General features: G+C 31.7%; 1 protein-coding gene across 2 annotated transcripts in view; it reads right to left on the reverse strand.

Annotated features, from left to right (window-relative positions):
* Positions 1-5937: 5937 nt before the first annotated feature.
* Positions 5938-14209, reverse strand: part of LOC107450073 (myosin phosphatase Rho-interacting protein) — a 110953-nt gene continuing 102681 nt past the window's right edge. The window contains exons 17-22 of one of the 2 annotated variants that reach the window (XM_043039093.2): positions 11932-12057; positions 11470-11617; positions 10537-10657; positions 9375-9507; positions 7842-7952; positions 5938-6076 (exon numbers count right to left, since the gene is read on the reverse strand). In XM_043039093.2, the coding sequence (XP_042895027.1) occupies positions 7887-7952; positions 9375-9507; positions 10537-10657; positions 11470-11617; positions 11932-12057 (594 nt within the window). In that variant the 3' untranslated portion in view covers positions 5938-6076; positions 7842-7886. Of the gene's footprint in view, positions 6077-7841; positions 7953-9374; positions 9508-10536; positions 10658-11469; positions 11618-11916; positions 12058-14209 lie in introns of both variants that reach the window. The other variant, XM_043039092.2, reaches the window with a different exon arrangement.

Raw genomic sequence — 14209 nt, forward strand, 5'->3', positions numbered from 1 at the left:
ATGATATTTTTCCTGTATGGTTACATTTTAAGCTGCCTATTTCAGGTGGGTATATATTTACTTTTATGCCTAGATTTCGAATTTATAACATTTCTTGAAAAGATGGTTAAAAATTTTGTATACAGTAGAGTCCCGATATATACAGTAAACTGTAGAGACATTACAGTAGTCTCGATTATCCGAGTAATGTGGACCATGACTAACTTATATTACCGAAAAACTCGGTTAAAGCGAAGAGTTTAAAAAAGGAAAGAAATTAGTAGGCATTATATTTAACAGATACAAAATATATACGAGTACAAGACATACAATTCATATTATAATTAAAAAGCTTACTTAAAAACACTTAAAAAGTATACTTTACGAGAATTAGAAGAGTTTATACTTAACAAAAGTCCTTAATCGTTTTTTTTATTTATATTTTACGAAACTTTGGCGCTTTTTCTGCAGCAATGTTTCACCATTTTTTAGAGATAACAGGAAGGCTGGCGTCGCCTGTTCTTGCTATTCTATATATTCAATAGAACTTTCGATAGATTTTATCCCATCCTTATGAGAGATTTTTATATGTTGATTTTCATCGTCACTGTTTTCATCATCTTCACTAGATTCATTTTCAAAAATTCAAAAACTATTTTTTGTTCCTAACAACAATATAATGAAAGAATTATGTAAAGAATATGAAAAAATGCGTTTCGCAACGAATAAAAATAACAAAATTCAACAATGAAAAAGTACATCTATAATTTTCTGATAACCATTCTTGATGTTTATTTTCGTCAGTTTTCGTTTTTATTTTAATGGAAACCTTATTTCAGCATTCATTCTCAGTTTATGCATACACTAAAATTAAAATAACTACTAGACTAGAGGGTGTTCTAGACCTGCGAATTTAACTGTTTGACATAAAACCCAATCTTTAGACTAATATTGATAAAACGATGTGATGAGAAAATTTTATTCACTAAATAATTAATAAAATTTAGATTAGTACATATTTTCAAAATAATTAATTGCATTTCGTAAATATGTATGCAATTACTAACGAAATTTATTTATTAAATCCTGGGGTTCCGCCAAAAGAAAGTCGATTCTTTAAAGTACCACAATTGGGGACAATTGGGAACCGCTGACTAAAGAATCATGTGGTTATAAGATGTTTATAAATTTTTAAAAGTGATTGAGAAATATTAATATCTAGCTCTAATGTTGCTATGGGTTTGTACAATTTCAGTATTTTGAACAAATAAATTTTGAAAAGTATATTTCTTGAAATCTCATGTTATATACTACTCAAAACAATTAAAGGAAATAGAGGTTGTGGATTGATCCTGTACCTGGAGAATTCTTTGAATGATTGATACATTATCGACAGACGTAGTAGGCTATATGAGATAAAAAGGACGGCCAGCAATGTCGAACACCTTTGAGGCATCGAATCAACGAGGTTATGAATGAGGGCTGGGGTATTCTTTCTCACTCCTCAAGAAGTGCCCTTTCCTGTTCTTGGAGAGTTTGTGGGAGAGGTAGGCGTCCAACAATTTGTCTGCCTAGAATGTCCTAAACATGCTCGATTGGGTTCATGCCCGGTGAATAGGCTGGCCAATCCATTCACATGATTCTTACCTCCAAAATGAAATCATTCACGAAGTTAGCACGACATGGCCTGTAATTGTCGTCCATTAACATGAAGTCATCTCCAATTGCTGCATCGTAAGGGACTGCAATAAGTCTTAGGATCTCATCCTTATATCGGCGACCGGTCCGAGCTCCGTTTTGAATGCTATGGAGATCGGTGCACCCATCGATGGAAATGCCAGCATAGGCCATCACTCCCCCACTGCCAAATCTTACACTTTCGTGAACAAAAGCAGGATCGTTTCTAGTGCCACGCTACCTCCAGATGAAAATGTGCCTATTATCAGAATGAACAGAAAAACGGTTCTCGTCAGAGAAAATAATATCGCGCCATTCATTTCTCCTCCAGTTCACATGATCTGTTGCCCAGTTACAGAGGGCTTGACGGTGCCTTGCTGTCTGTTTACGTGACACACACCATTGGTCGACGAGCATACAGTCCTACAGCGTGCCAGTAGCAGAGTGAAGGTGTTGTTGATGAAGAGTGGCATTCACATTTCGGTGTCTCCGAGCCGTAAGAGTTAAATAATAGTCTTCATTGGGCATCATTGCACGTCTATGCCCTTGCCCTGATCTTCGGCCTGCATTTCCAGTCTCCAAAAAAACGGTTTCAGATCCTGCAAATCACACTTTGTGAAAATCCAATGGCTTCTGCTACTTTGGCTTGTGTTAGGCCCTCCTCTAAGCGGCCAACAACTCTCCAAGCTTCTCATTCGGTTAAATGACTTCGTTGAGGCATCGCACTATCGAAGCAACCCTCTTACTGATTGTCGATCCTTTTTTCCGCTTTGTCCTATATTAAGTTGAAAAAAGGCATTTTTTTTAAAAAAAATGCTTATATCGTTATTTTATACAAGATTTAGAATATTCTTTAATTGTTTTGAGCAGTGTATTATGAAACGTAATTTTAAATTAACACCTCTAAATAAAAATATCGAAGAAATGGTGGAAAAAGTTAAAGGATATAACTTTTTTTAAATTTATTCATGCGTACTAAAAATATTAGTAAATTAAATGTATACGTTAAAACAGATCAACATATGCCTTAACATTAAAATGAAATTAAAGCTTTTAAAATTTCTAACTACTTCATGATATATTCATTAGAATTTTTAAAATTTTTCAGATTGTGGCCACCTAGCCTAAATCACTCACATGTAAATAGAGATGAATATTTACTTCTATTTTCTTAAGATTCGGTAAAAATTTTAAGAGTTTAAATGGGTGTCGAACACTGCAACTACCGTCTTTACAGCTCATATTGTAATAATTGCATTGTTCGTGAGATACAAAAAGGGGGAAATACTGCGTATGCTCCAGTTTTGACAAACAATTGTTTTTATATTTATTACTGGTTCTTTGAAAGGAAGACCAACAATTTGAAAAACCAATTAAAGAAAATGTAATGCAATAGGAATGTTTGGTATTCTGCTTATGATTCACATCAGAGTTCGAAATTAACTAACAAATGTTTACTAACAAATGCTACTGTTCCCTAAATAAAACTTAAAAAAAGGTTTTTAAATGAGCTATCCTTCGCAGTAACAACATAGTGCAATCTGAAGGCAAAATTAATAGACGCCTTTGTAAACATTTCACTTGGAATGGCTTGACAGACAACAGTCAACATCGCCATCTGTTGATGAACTTAATAACTAATAATAAATTTCCTGAGAATAAAATCTTGGTTACCTAAGCGTTTTGGAGACAGTGGATATATCTTTTCCTCAAAGCATTTTTAAATTTTTTTTTCCTTTGTCCACTCAAAATAGTTCTTTTTCAGGTAACAGGAGCTCTTGTGCTAAAGCTGGTGAAAACGGAGTTGATCAGAAACAGTTTGTATTTGGTAATAACAAGCTGTTATCTGCTAGTTGGTGGAATAGCAGGTTTTTTGACCCTGACCGTTCATACTTTCCGTGTGCACCAATCAGCTCTCCAGGTTCAACGAAATATCTTTCTTCTTCTGTCTGCACAGAAGGTACCAGATATGGATCTGGAAATACTGTGTGCTGTGTTGGTAGTAGCCAATGATTACCCAAAACAAGTAATGGTGACTGGATGGGGATTCTTTCCGGTTGACAGTCACTTCGCACTAACATCTGTTGGTGCTATCGTAACATACATTGTAATTATGATTCAAATAAGTAGTAATTGAGATTTTTAGTAATGGAGTTTGAATTCAAACATCACTGTAAGAGGTCTAACGCTAAAGTCTGTTTAATTGGAGTCAACCATTAAAGGTCTACATTTGGTAACATCAAGCTGTTATCTTCAGATAACAAGAATAGCAAGTTTTCAAACACCAGTGATTCATACTTTCCGTGTGTACCAATCAGTTCTACAGGTTCAAAGAAATATCTTTCGCCTTCTGTCTGCACAGAAGGTACCAGATATGGATCTAGAAGTACTGTGTGTGGTGCTGATAGTTGCCAATAAAAATTTTCCAAAACAGGTGATGGTGGCAGGATAGGGATTATTCCCAGTTGGACACTTCGTGTTAACAACTGTAAGTGGTATTGTAACATATATTGCAATTATGAGTTAAATAAGTAGTAACAGAGACCTTCAGTTATGTATATAATTGTTTGAATTCAAACATGAAAAAATTGTGACTGCTGTCAAGGGACGTTTTTCGGAACAGTATATAAATATTTGAATAGTTTTCAATACACCAAATGGAGCACTGAACAACTCATAATAGATTGAGGTCAATATACAGAAAAAGTTTAAAGTACATTCAAAAATAATAGCGTTAATTTTGCTAACATTCCCTCCTACTAATATTTAATTTAAAATTTGTATCAGAGTTCAAGACTTCCTCAATCAAATAATTTTTAGGCAGGATTTCAATAATTTTAAAATGATGACGCAGTGAACGTTCTGCATAACATTTTTTTAGAAAAGAAATTTAGTGGATGATTCCTCAATTCATCTTTTTAAAACTTTTATGATGCAATTACTGTGTTGTTGAATGGACTTTTTTGAAACCAGATGAAAGAGACGAATCAATAATTGTGGAATCCCACCTTACCCTTAGCAGCACCGACCAGAGCTGATGCAAAATATCCTCAGTGGTAGGCGGATCATGGGTTAGAATTTCTTTGCCGTTGCGTTATCCATGGGAGGTTTTCCTCTTCATGTAACGCAAATGCGTGTTGGTTTCGTTAAAAAAAGTCCTCAATAAAGGCTAGTTTGTCTTAGTGCTTGATCCAGGAGTGCCCTTGTCTTCTGGACTTTTTTTTAAGAAAACTACAAGACTACCGTGTTGAACATTGTTAGTCGTAAACTTAAAATTCGGTCGGCTGGTCATAAAATAAAATAATCTACACCAGCTTTGTAGAATGATATTTGAGGCACTTTATTTACGTCGCACTAGGGCTGAAGAATGGGCTACTGGCGAAGGTGTGGAAAACATTCCTGAGAATGATCCGAAAACATGTCATCGCAATTTCGATCCTCTGCAGAGGGGATTGCTCCTTGCTTTGGTAACCCAATGACATGCACGCGAAGTCGAGCACTTCACGGTAGAACAGTTTCACAAGGGTCGATACTGCGCACCCTCGCTCTTTGCTTACGCTGATCAAAGTGGTCACCCACCCGCTTATTGACCGCAGCCAGTGATGCTTGACTTCGGTTTTCTACTGTTCGTTACAAAGACGGCTTATAAGCTTTTGTCAAGTTGAATAAGAAATGGCACAAATTAGAGAAGGACAACTTAAAGATACATCCAGGGATACGACGGAATTTGAACGTACTAGTTCCATGCTATAAAATGCTGCAGTAGAGTATTATCATTTCGTTACAAGCTCTGACAGTTGAGGTAGATGGTTTAATTAATGCTGTACATCTGAAGAGGGGCCCAACACCTTATCAGCCAGGTTATCCCAGCTCTAACTTTCAAAGGAATAAAGGTAGATATTTTGATTAATGTTGCAACTCACAATACATATTTATATTATTCTTCATGTAACAATTTGTAAGTTGTATATTATTGGCTTAAAAAGCCTATTATTGTTTTATGGCCTCTATTTGTTTTATTGTTCAGTTTGTGATTCTGTAACCTTTTCTTGTATTGAGCACTCATGCTTGTATATATTGAATAAAAAGAAATAAAATAACTTTTATGACATACAAATATGATGCAATTTGAAATATGCTTTTAGTTTCAAATCATTACGCTAAAAATAAATTAATAAAGGTAATGTAAAAAAAAGACATAGAAAAAATAGGTTAACTTCTTTTTTGTGTGCATGATAGTAAGTTATATTAAAAAAATATATAAAATGAGAAGAAACAGGGAAATATATTAAATGTTTAATTTTCGTATAAAACAAATTTTGTACAATAAACTCTTGAGTTCTGGAATACGAACGAATGATAAAGCTATACATTTGCAGATTATGACACAGGTGCTCCTTAGCAAACAGTAGCAAAAATTCTGCAAAGAAAAAAAGTGATCAAGCATGTAGGAAATAAAGTTATAAAAAAAGCTTAGATTTTGAGAATTAATTTGTACATGGCATGTGTTGAGGATCGTATTGTGGTGATATAATATCAATTACTTAATTATATTTAAACTTAATTCTAACAGTAAATAAATTAGAAACAATTAAAAAATACTAATCTAACTTGGAAGTTAGTGGTATTTCTTACACACGCAGTAAAATGACTTCCAATACCATTTATTCTCCTCATTCTCGTTGATCGCGAAGTCAAAATGACGGTTAACATTTCTATACGATGCTTTATAATTTTTTTTTTAACAACTATGCCTATAACTACAGAAACCTAGAATGCTTTAGCACTTTTAAATACCTAAGTCAAATCTAATCATAAATGAGCATTTTTACATGGAAATTTTTGGAGCTAAAAAGTCATAAATTCCGTGAATTATAACACTTCGTAAAATTGTATAGGCATCTAACGGTAAAGTGATTTTGTCACTTTCCACACATTTCACCTCTCCTTTACCATGGCTTTGACAAATCGTGTTTTTCCACCACATCACTACATTTTTGCAAGAAGAAGGGTAATATTGGCGTAGAGTAAATAGCGAGATAAGCCTAAATCAAGGTACTAAAGAGGGGAAAGTGTGGAGAGTGAGGAAATCCATTAACCCTGTGACGCCTCAATTTACAAAACGTAAAAACATTTATAGAGTTTGCATATGCTGTTCTAATTGACATTTTTAATAAAAATAATAGCACGCACGATTTTCAAGAATAAGCTTTAAATTATGCTGGGTGTTTCGCAATTACCATTGAAAATATAAAATTTTAGAATTTTCAGCCTAAAATGTAGAGAAAATACAAATTGGGTTCATAAATCAATACTTAGGAGTCAATAATATAAATCAATACTTACAATCAAATATTGAAGAATAAAATACAAGGAAGGCCAAATTAAAGACAAACATTTAAATATGTTTTATTGTCATATGAAGTTGAGATAATGTAGAAGAGATTATGAGAAACATCTTGAAGTTTATTTTATTACAAACTGTTTTTAAGGAGTTTAATGTATCTCCCTCCTTAAGTTTTGACAACGTTTTAGTTTTCTCCTTACTGTAGGAATTTGTGAAACCTAATGTGCAAATGGTTTTTATTTCATGTAATTTGTATGTTGAACATAGAAAATGCATGTTTCTTTTAAATATATGCTCTTCATATTGAAATGTAATGCTTAGTAAGCATTTCGTTTTGAGATTTATTGCCCCAAAACAATAAAAATTTAGCCAAGTTTCTAAGTAGTTTGTTTTACAAAAGTAGAAGGCATTAAAATCTTTAGTAATTTTACCTTTAGTTACTTTTGTAGAAAAACCCTAATTGCCCAATCGTTTAACGTAAGAAAAGGAAGAAATTTATAAATCGTTGAAATTAGTACTTTTATAATTTCCCCAAAAGTACCAAATCAATATACAGTCGTATCCTACTACTAAGTGCGTTTTTAGCAGAAAAAAAATACAAGGACAATGATATAATTTTATCATGAGAAATATCTTGGATATCATTCTAAGGATCTAGGATATAGGATTTAGGATATCAAATGATCATCCTCAATAACTTTTCAAATGTTAGTTACTACAACTTTTCTCTAGATACAACTTTTCCAATAGATACATAAAAGAAAATTTACAAATGTATTTTGAATTTAAAAAATTTTCATCATAAAATAAGATTGAATAAAAAATGTAGGTTTCTTACTTTTAAATGAAAACGAACTAACATAAACTAGGCTTTGGAAATAGTTTAAGCCTCTACTTCTTCGCAAAGGCTTATGTTGATTTCTCTGTTTTTAGAGATTAGACTACAAAGCTGCAAATAAAATACAATTTTCATTAAGTAATAATACAATTCACAAATTTAATACAAGAGTAATGGGGGATCACGTGATAGAGCTCACCTCCCAATAAAATTACTCGGGTTCGAATTTTAAAAAAATGGCCGGCCGATACAATTTCCGTACCCGGCACGCACCGACCACATTGTTGACGTAAAATATCCTCAGTGGTAGACGGATATCATGGGTTTAGAGTCTCTTGTTGTCGGCTAATCGTGGGAGGTTTTCCTCTCCCAGGGACGCAAATGCGGATTAGTTCCACCAAAAAGACCTCCACGTAGGCAAATTTCATCCAATACTTGATACAGGAGTTCCCTTGATTTTTGAATAGGGTTCAAAATTACAATACTATGGAGTTGAACATTGGCAGTTGTAAACTGTTGACAAATAAATTGGGTCAAATGTTCAACGACGGTTACAAAATGAAATAAAACTCCATAAAATGAGCAACCGTGGCTCAGCGGATAGACGTTCGCCTCCCAATGAGGTGACCAATGTTCAAATCCCAGCGGTGACTGGTTGATACAAATTCTACTCCCGGTTTGCAACGACCACAGTTCTGACGAAAGAAAACCTCAGTCGTAGACGGATGATGGGATTCTTGCAACGAATCTCCTTACCGTCAGGCTAACCATGGTTTTACTTTCCACGTAACGCAAATGCGGATTAGTTCTTTCAAAAAGTCCTCCAGGAAGGCTAATTTGCCCCAATACTTGATAAAGAAGTTTCCTTGTCTACTGGATTGTGTTCAAAAATATAAGGCTACGGAGACTTGAGCATTGATAGTCATAAACTCAGAATTGGCTCGCCTGTTTCACGCCGGTTATAAAACAACTCCATAAAAAAAACAGATGACATTTTAAACTTTTTCTTTAATTTTAATTAGACATAAAACAGCAGTTGCATTAAAAATTAAACGAATTCAGATTTGCCTTCAAGAAAAGGTCAAAGATTTTAAATCCATTTTTTTTCTTATGATTCAAGCAATTTTTCCCATTAACAAAAAAATTATCATTTTAAAATTTATACCATATTCGCAAATTGTCAGCTTAAGAACTTTTAGGGCACTCTGTACTAAATCTAGAGTGCTAGCTTTAGAAAGATGCAGATTTTACAAATTACTGACGAATACAGGGTCTTCTGTACTAACCGCTTTGTATTTACTTTAACAATCCTTGTAAAAATCCACAAATTAAAAGTGTAAAATAATGAATATTTTATCCGCTGTTTGTGGAAATGACTTTTAGTACTCAAATAAGAAAGATAATTTTAAAAAAAATTAAAAACAAAATACAATGAAAGTAAAATTAATTTTTAGGTAATGGTTGTCTTAAACGTTTTTTTCTTCTTACTTTTCAATACCTAAATACGCAAATTTTTTTTAGAAAATTGAATACCTCATTATGTGCCTCTTTAAGCTGCTGCCGCAGGGAATTAACTTTTTCTTCCAGTGCAACGTTTTCAAGACATTTTGATGAATACAACTCAGTTATTTTCAATATTTCAGTTTTCAGTTTTTCCAGTTCATCTCTGAAAAAGAAGTGAAAACGCTGATAATTTGAGTTATAAATATTACAAATTTGAGTACAAATTTATTAATATTGCAAATTGAGTGTAAAATTTGTTATAAATTACTAAAAGTTTAAAATATTTGCCAAATCAAATTATCCATTTTGATAAGAAACAGATTTTGCAATTAAAAAATAATAATGTCACACTTTTTATTTTATTTCTATTTAAAGAGCTATAGAAAGATTCGAAATAAATTTTAAAAAATAGATTACCGACTACACAGTTTTATATTTATGTGCAGAAATGTAATAGTTCGGTAGTCAATTCGTAAGCTATAAAAAAAATCATTTGAAGCAAATTTTGTTTTGTAACTGTTGCCATTTGTCAAATCACTAGCAAGCTTACTAAGAGAAACCAAACGAATTTAAGGCAGAGGGCGTGCTCTTGTTTTTCAGTAACGCCATCTATGGCCAAGAATACGACTTCAGCCGCACATACGCCCCAATCCGTTTATAGGGTGGATCCATTCATACATCCATTTATTCATCCCCATATCGTAATTTTGACCTGAACCAGAGACTGGCCGATCTGCAATTCAGTAATCCCAGAGGTATGGTTTGTAAAGCGATATTGGAGGACTTTGTGACCCAGACATATTTAACGTGCACCAGCCACCATCTACTACACGGGGCTTGAACTCACGAACCCTTGGACATGGGCTCAACGTCCAACCAACCAGGCTATTCCTGACCGTTTAAAAAAAACGCATCTTATTTAAAAAGCTTTCTATCATAGTGAAGTGAGCCAAACAATCAGAATGATATGACAGTTTCGTATATTTGTCAAAAGAAATACCCTCATATTTCGCGTGCTCTAACTTTTCAACTAAGCTTTACCATTATCCATCATCGTGGTTGAATAATAACACTACTCAAAACTGTGTTTAAATGAAGCTGTTTTTTTTTTCCTTCTTTTGCAAGCACAAAAAACACAAACTATCTTACTTCTATTGCTTTTAAAAAAAAAAATTTTGAAGTCATAACTTACGAGTATTTACTGTAAACATTTTCATTTTCTTCCTTTTGAAATCTACAGACAAGTTCTTCTCTGATTAATGCAGTCTCCTCTGATAATTGTTGGGCGTGAGACTTTTTAATGGCTTCTAAAGCTATAAAATAATAAAATTTAATGAGTTAATGAGTTTTTACAATCATTAAAGATACTATACAAAAATATAATAAATGATTTTGCTTTCTAAATTTGAGTTATTGTGACTCACATCTGGGTATGTGCATGGTTCGAATCTTGCAATCGAAATTTTGATCAAAATTTTGTTCTAAAGGTAAAGGTTCAACCATCTGAGATAGATATATACCTTTACACTTTTCCCCCAACTACAACAACAATAGTACTTTATATATTTAACAATAATTTAAATTTAAGACATAATTTTTATGCCATAACTTTTTCCATTTCATCAGGTTCTTTTAACCCTTTATAAGGCCGTAGAAAGTATACTTCTCATCACTTCATTAATTTTAAAATGTCTATGGGAAGTTATTTTCCAATCAATAATTATGTAACCATTTGTTGAACACTTTTAAATATGCAATAAATAAATAAAGGACTTTGTTGTCATAAATATGGGAAACAGTATAGGTTAGCATGGGGTCAAGAAAAGGACTCCACAGAGGAGTTATTTTCTCTTGTGCGTTAGGCTATCATTTAATTCTCAGCGAGTTTATTTAAAGTTATAAACGCAGAAGTTTTAATTTCGGTTATTCATAAGTGCAAAAGTTTATGGCTAATTCTTTAGAGTGGGTAAAATTTTGAAAATCCCCCACAATAAAGGTGGTAAAAATCAAAATCATTTTAGGTAAGCAAAATGAATTTCTTTTATGAATATTTTAACAAAACATTATTATAAAACATGGTATTTAATTTGACATAGAGATTTAACACAGTTTTGCAATAATTTACCTGTTAATGTGGCTTGTGCTTCTATTTCTAAGGCCTTTTCTTTCTCTGCTTCAAGTAAAGCTAGTTCTTCATTATGCCTCTTCTGCATTTCTGAGGTAATGCGGTTATGTGAATTTTCTATAGCTATCAGACCTTGCTTAAACATGTCCTAGTATACGTTTAAAAAACTTTGTCATGAAAAATAAAAACTACGAAACAATAAAACATTATAGAAAAAAAAGCATTTTTTAATAAAATTTTTTCTTCACATAAATAAATAAAAATTCCATGATTATCTAATTAGCAACAACATTAGATATTATTCTTATATAAATTGATTAGAACAATTCGAATTACCCTATTTAATTGATACATTTGATTCTCTATAGTTGAAATGAGAAATTAAGGAGATATAAAATAACGCATTAAAAAAGGGCTATTTACAATTGAATTAGTACTTAATCCTACCTCAAGATCACTTACTTTCAGATCTTCTATTTCTGAACGGTATGTTTCTTTTATGCACTCATCTTCGATATTTTCACATTCAAAATTCAATTTTTCTTCATAAAATTTTTTCAACATTCGTTTTTGCTCTTCGTAATCTGCCTGAAAGATGGATAGATAAAAAAATTTTAATAATGATATTAGCACGATTAGTAAAAGTGAGTATAAATTATTGATAAATTACAATGAAAAAAATATATAAGCAAAGGAGGAATCAATAACATATGAATTTTAAATATATGACTTTTTAAAATTCGAAAGATTTCGCTCAAATTTTGCTTTTTGCCTAGTAAAATTACATTCTTTAAAATTATGTAAAAAATTTTACACCTCACGATTCAAAGTTATTTCAACTATTATTAAGTAAAAAAAATAAAGAATAATAAACATTTACTAAAAGCTTTTTTTTTGTGCATAGAATTATCATTGGATAAACGAATTTCATAATCGTGTGCAAAAATTGTTCAATTAGTGAAATACACAAAAAATAAAATTAGCATCAACGGGTCCGAACTTTGGACAGCTCTCCCGACAGAGACCCCATTTCCCAGATTGCTGCGATCTCCTATAATTTGGGGGTCAGAAATACAAAACCGTCGAAAAAAATAGAAATATTTAGAGAGTATGTAGAGAAAGTACGTTTTTGTATTTCGTAACTTAAAATATCGTCTGCATAAGTTAATTAGCATATTTGAGGTCACTTCCTCTAAACCTTAAGATTGAGTTCAATAACATAAGATTGGATCTTAAATCAAAAGTAATTCAGGGTGGTCCATTTTTTCCTCAGTGCACTATACAACACTTGATATTGTCACACTAAAGTTCTTTGCCCTTTCGAAAACACTTGCTTTTTTTGTTTTTCAGTGGCGTCATTTATGGCCAAGAATTGGTTTTAGCTTGGCCAAAGAATACCTAAGGAGGCCTTTTCATTTCAATTCCAACCTTCAGTAAGGATAGGTTCGAAAAGGGACGAAATATATTGCACCTCCAAAACCCGTTTCACTGTCTCCCCTACATTTTTTGTGGGGGTGCGTGTGTTAAGTAACCCGAAGCTAATCACTGTCACAGAAGGGGAATTGCAACCTGCGGGGGTCAACTAGCTTTCAAAAGATATCAGAAGAAACTCACTCTTCATCTTATATTATGCTTTTTCTCTTTCTAAGAAAAACTTAAAAAATATTTTTTTTAACTCTAAAACGACTTTATTTATTTTCAAAATAGTTTTATCATTTTATTTAACATGCACTTTTTCTAATTATATCTTGAATTGTTTATTATTTTGATTTGATTATTTAGAGAACTAATAATAACCAGAGTATTTAAATTTATAAAATTTTACTATGTAGTCATATGAAAGTAATTCATATAAAGTAACTACATTAAAAATAAATTTATATTTTCTCTATAGATCAAATAAAGTTTGTTAATTTTTTTAAAATTGATTTGCTAATTTTTAAAACTTTTTATGTTAAAGTAAAACCTTGAGTTCAAGATTTTATTTTTTTATTACGTATTTAATTTTCTTCTTTCAATTACAATTCAAATACAAATATTTTTCACAATCTTTTTTTAATTTTAATTAATTTTTTTTAAAGATTGTTACACCGTTTTGAAACTAATTAAATTCTACCACTTTAAAAAACTATGTTAACATTTAATCCATTGTTTAAGCAAATATGGTTGCTTACTATGTAAATTTGATTTAGACTTAAATATTTGAATTTCGCAATTTGAATGAACTAAATTAACCTTCACTAAAAACTCACTTCATTTTAATTATTACTTTTGCTAACTACAATTATTATTGTATAAATAACTCCGAACTGGAATTATGATTCGATCTTAAAAAATAAACACCGGGGTTATTTGTCACAAACAAATTGAAACATCAAAATTGAAAATTATTCGATTTAATTATCACAAAATTTTAAATCATATTAAGACAGATCTAGTTTCCGATTATATCACTTAACTTATTCAAATAATTTAGCTCGGATACATTTAAAACTTCACCCACAAACTCATATTCATCATTTTTACTTACATTATTTCTTCTCAGTTATAGTTACTTTAAAAACTTATCGCCAGAGATATTATTTAACAATAATACAAAAGAAATTCCTTATTGATCTAAAGCAGTTATTTAGTATAAATTTATTAAACTGCATATTTTGAGAGCGCAGTTTTATATGAAGTTTATTTTAAAGGAATAAAGGAAAATATAACTTATTAAAAAGTGAATAAATTAATCTTA

This window comes from Parasteatoda tepidariorum, chromosome 1 (assembly GCF_043381705.1).
Source record: "Parasteatoda tepidariorum isolate YZ-2023 chromosome 1, CAS_Ptep_4.0, whole genome shotgun sequence".
NCBI classification, from domain to species: domain Eukaryota; kingdom Metazoa; phylum Arthropoda; class Arachnida; order Araneae; family Theridiidae; genus Parasteatoda; species Parasteatoda tepidariorum.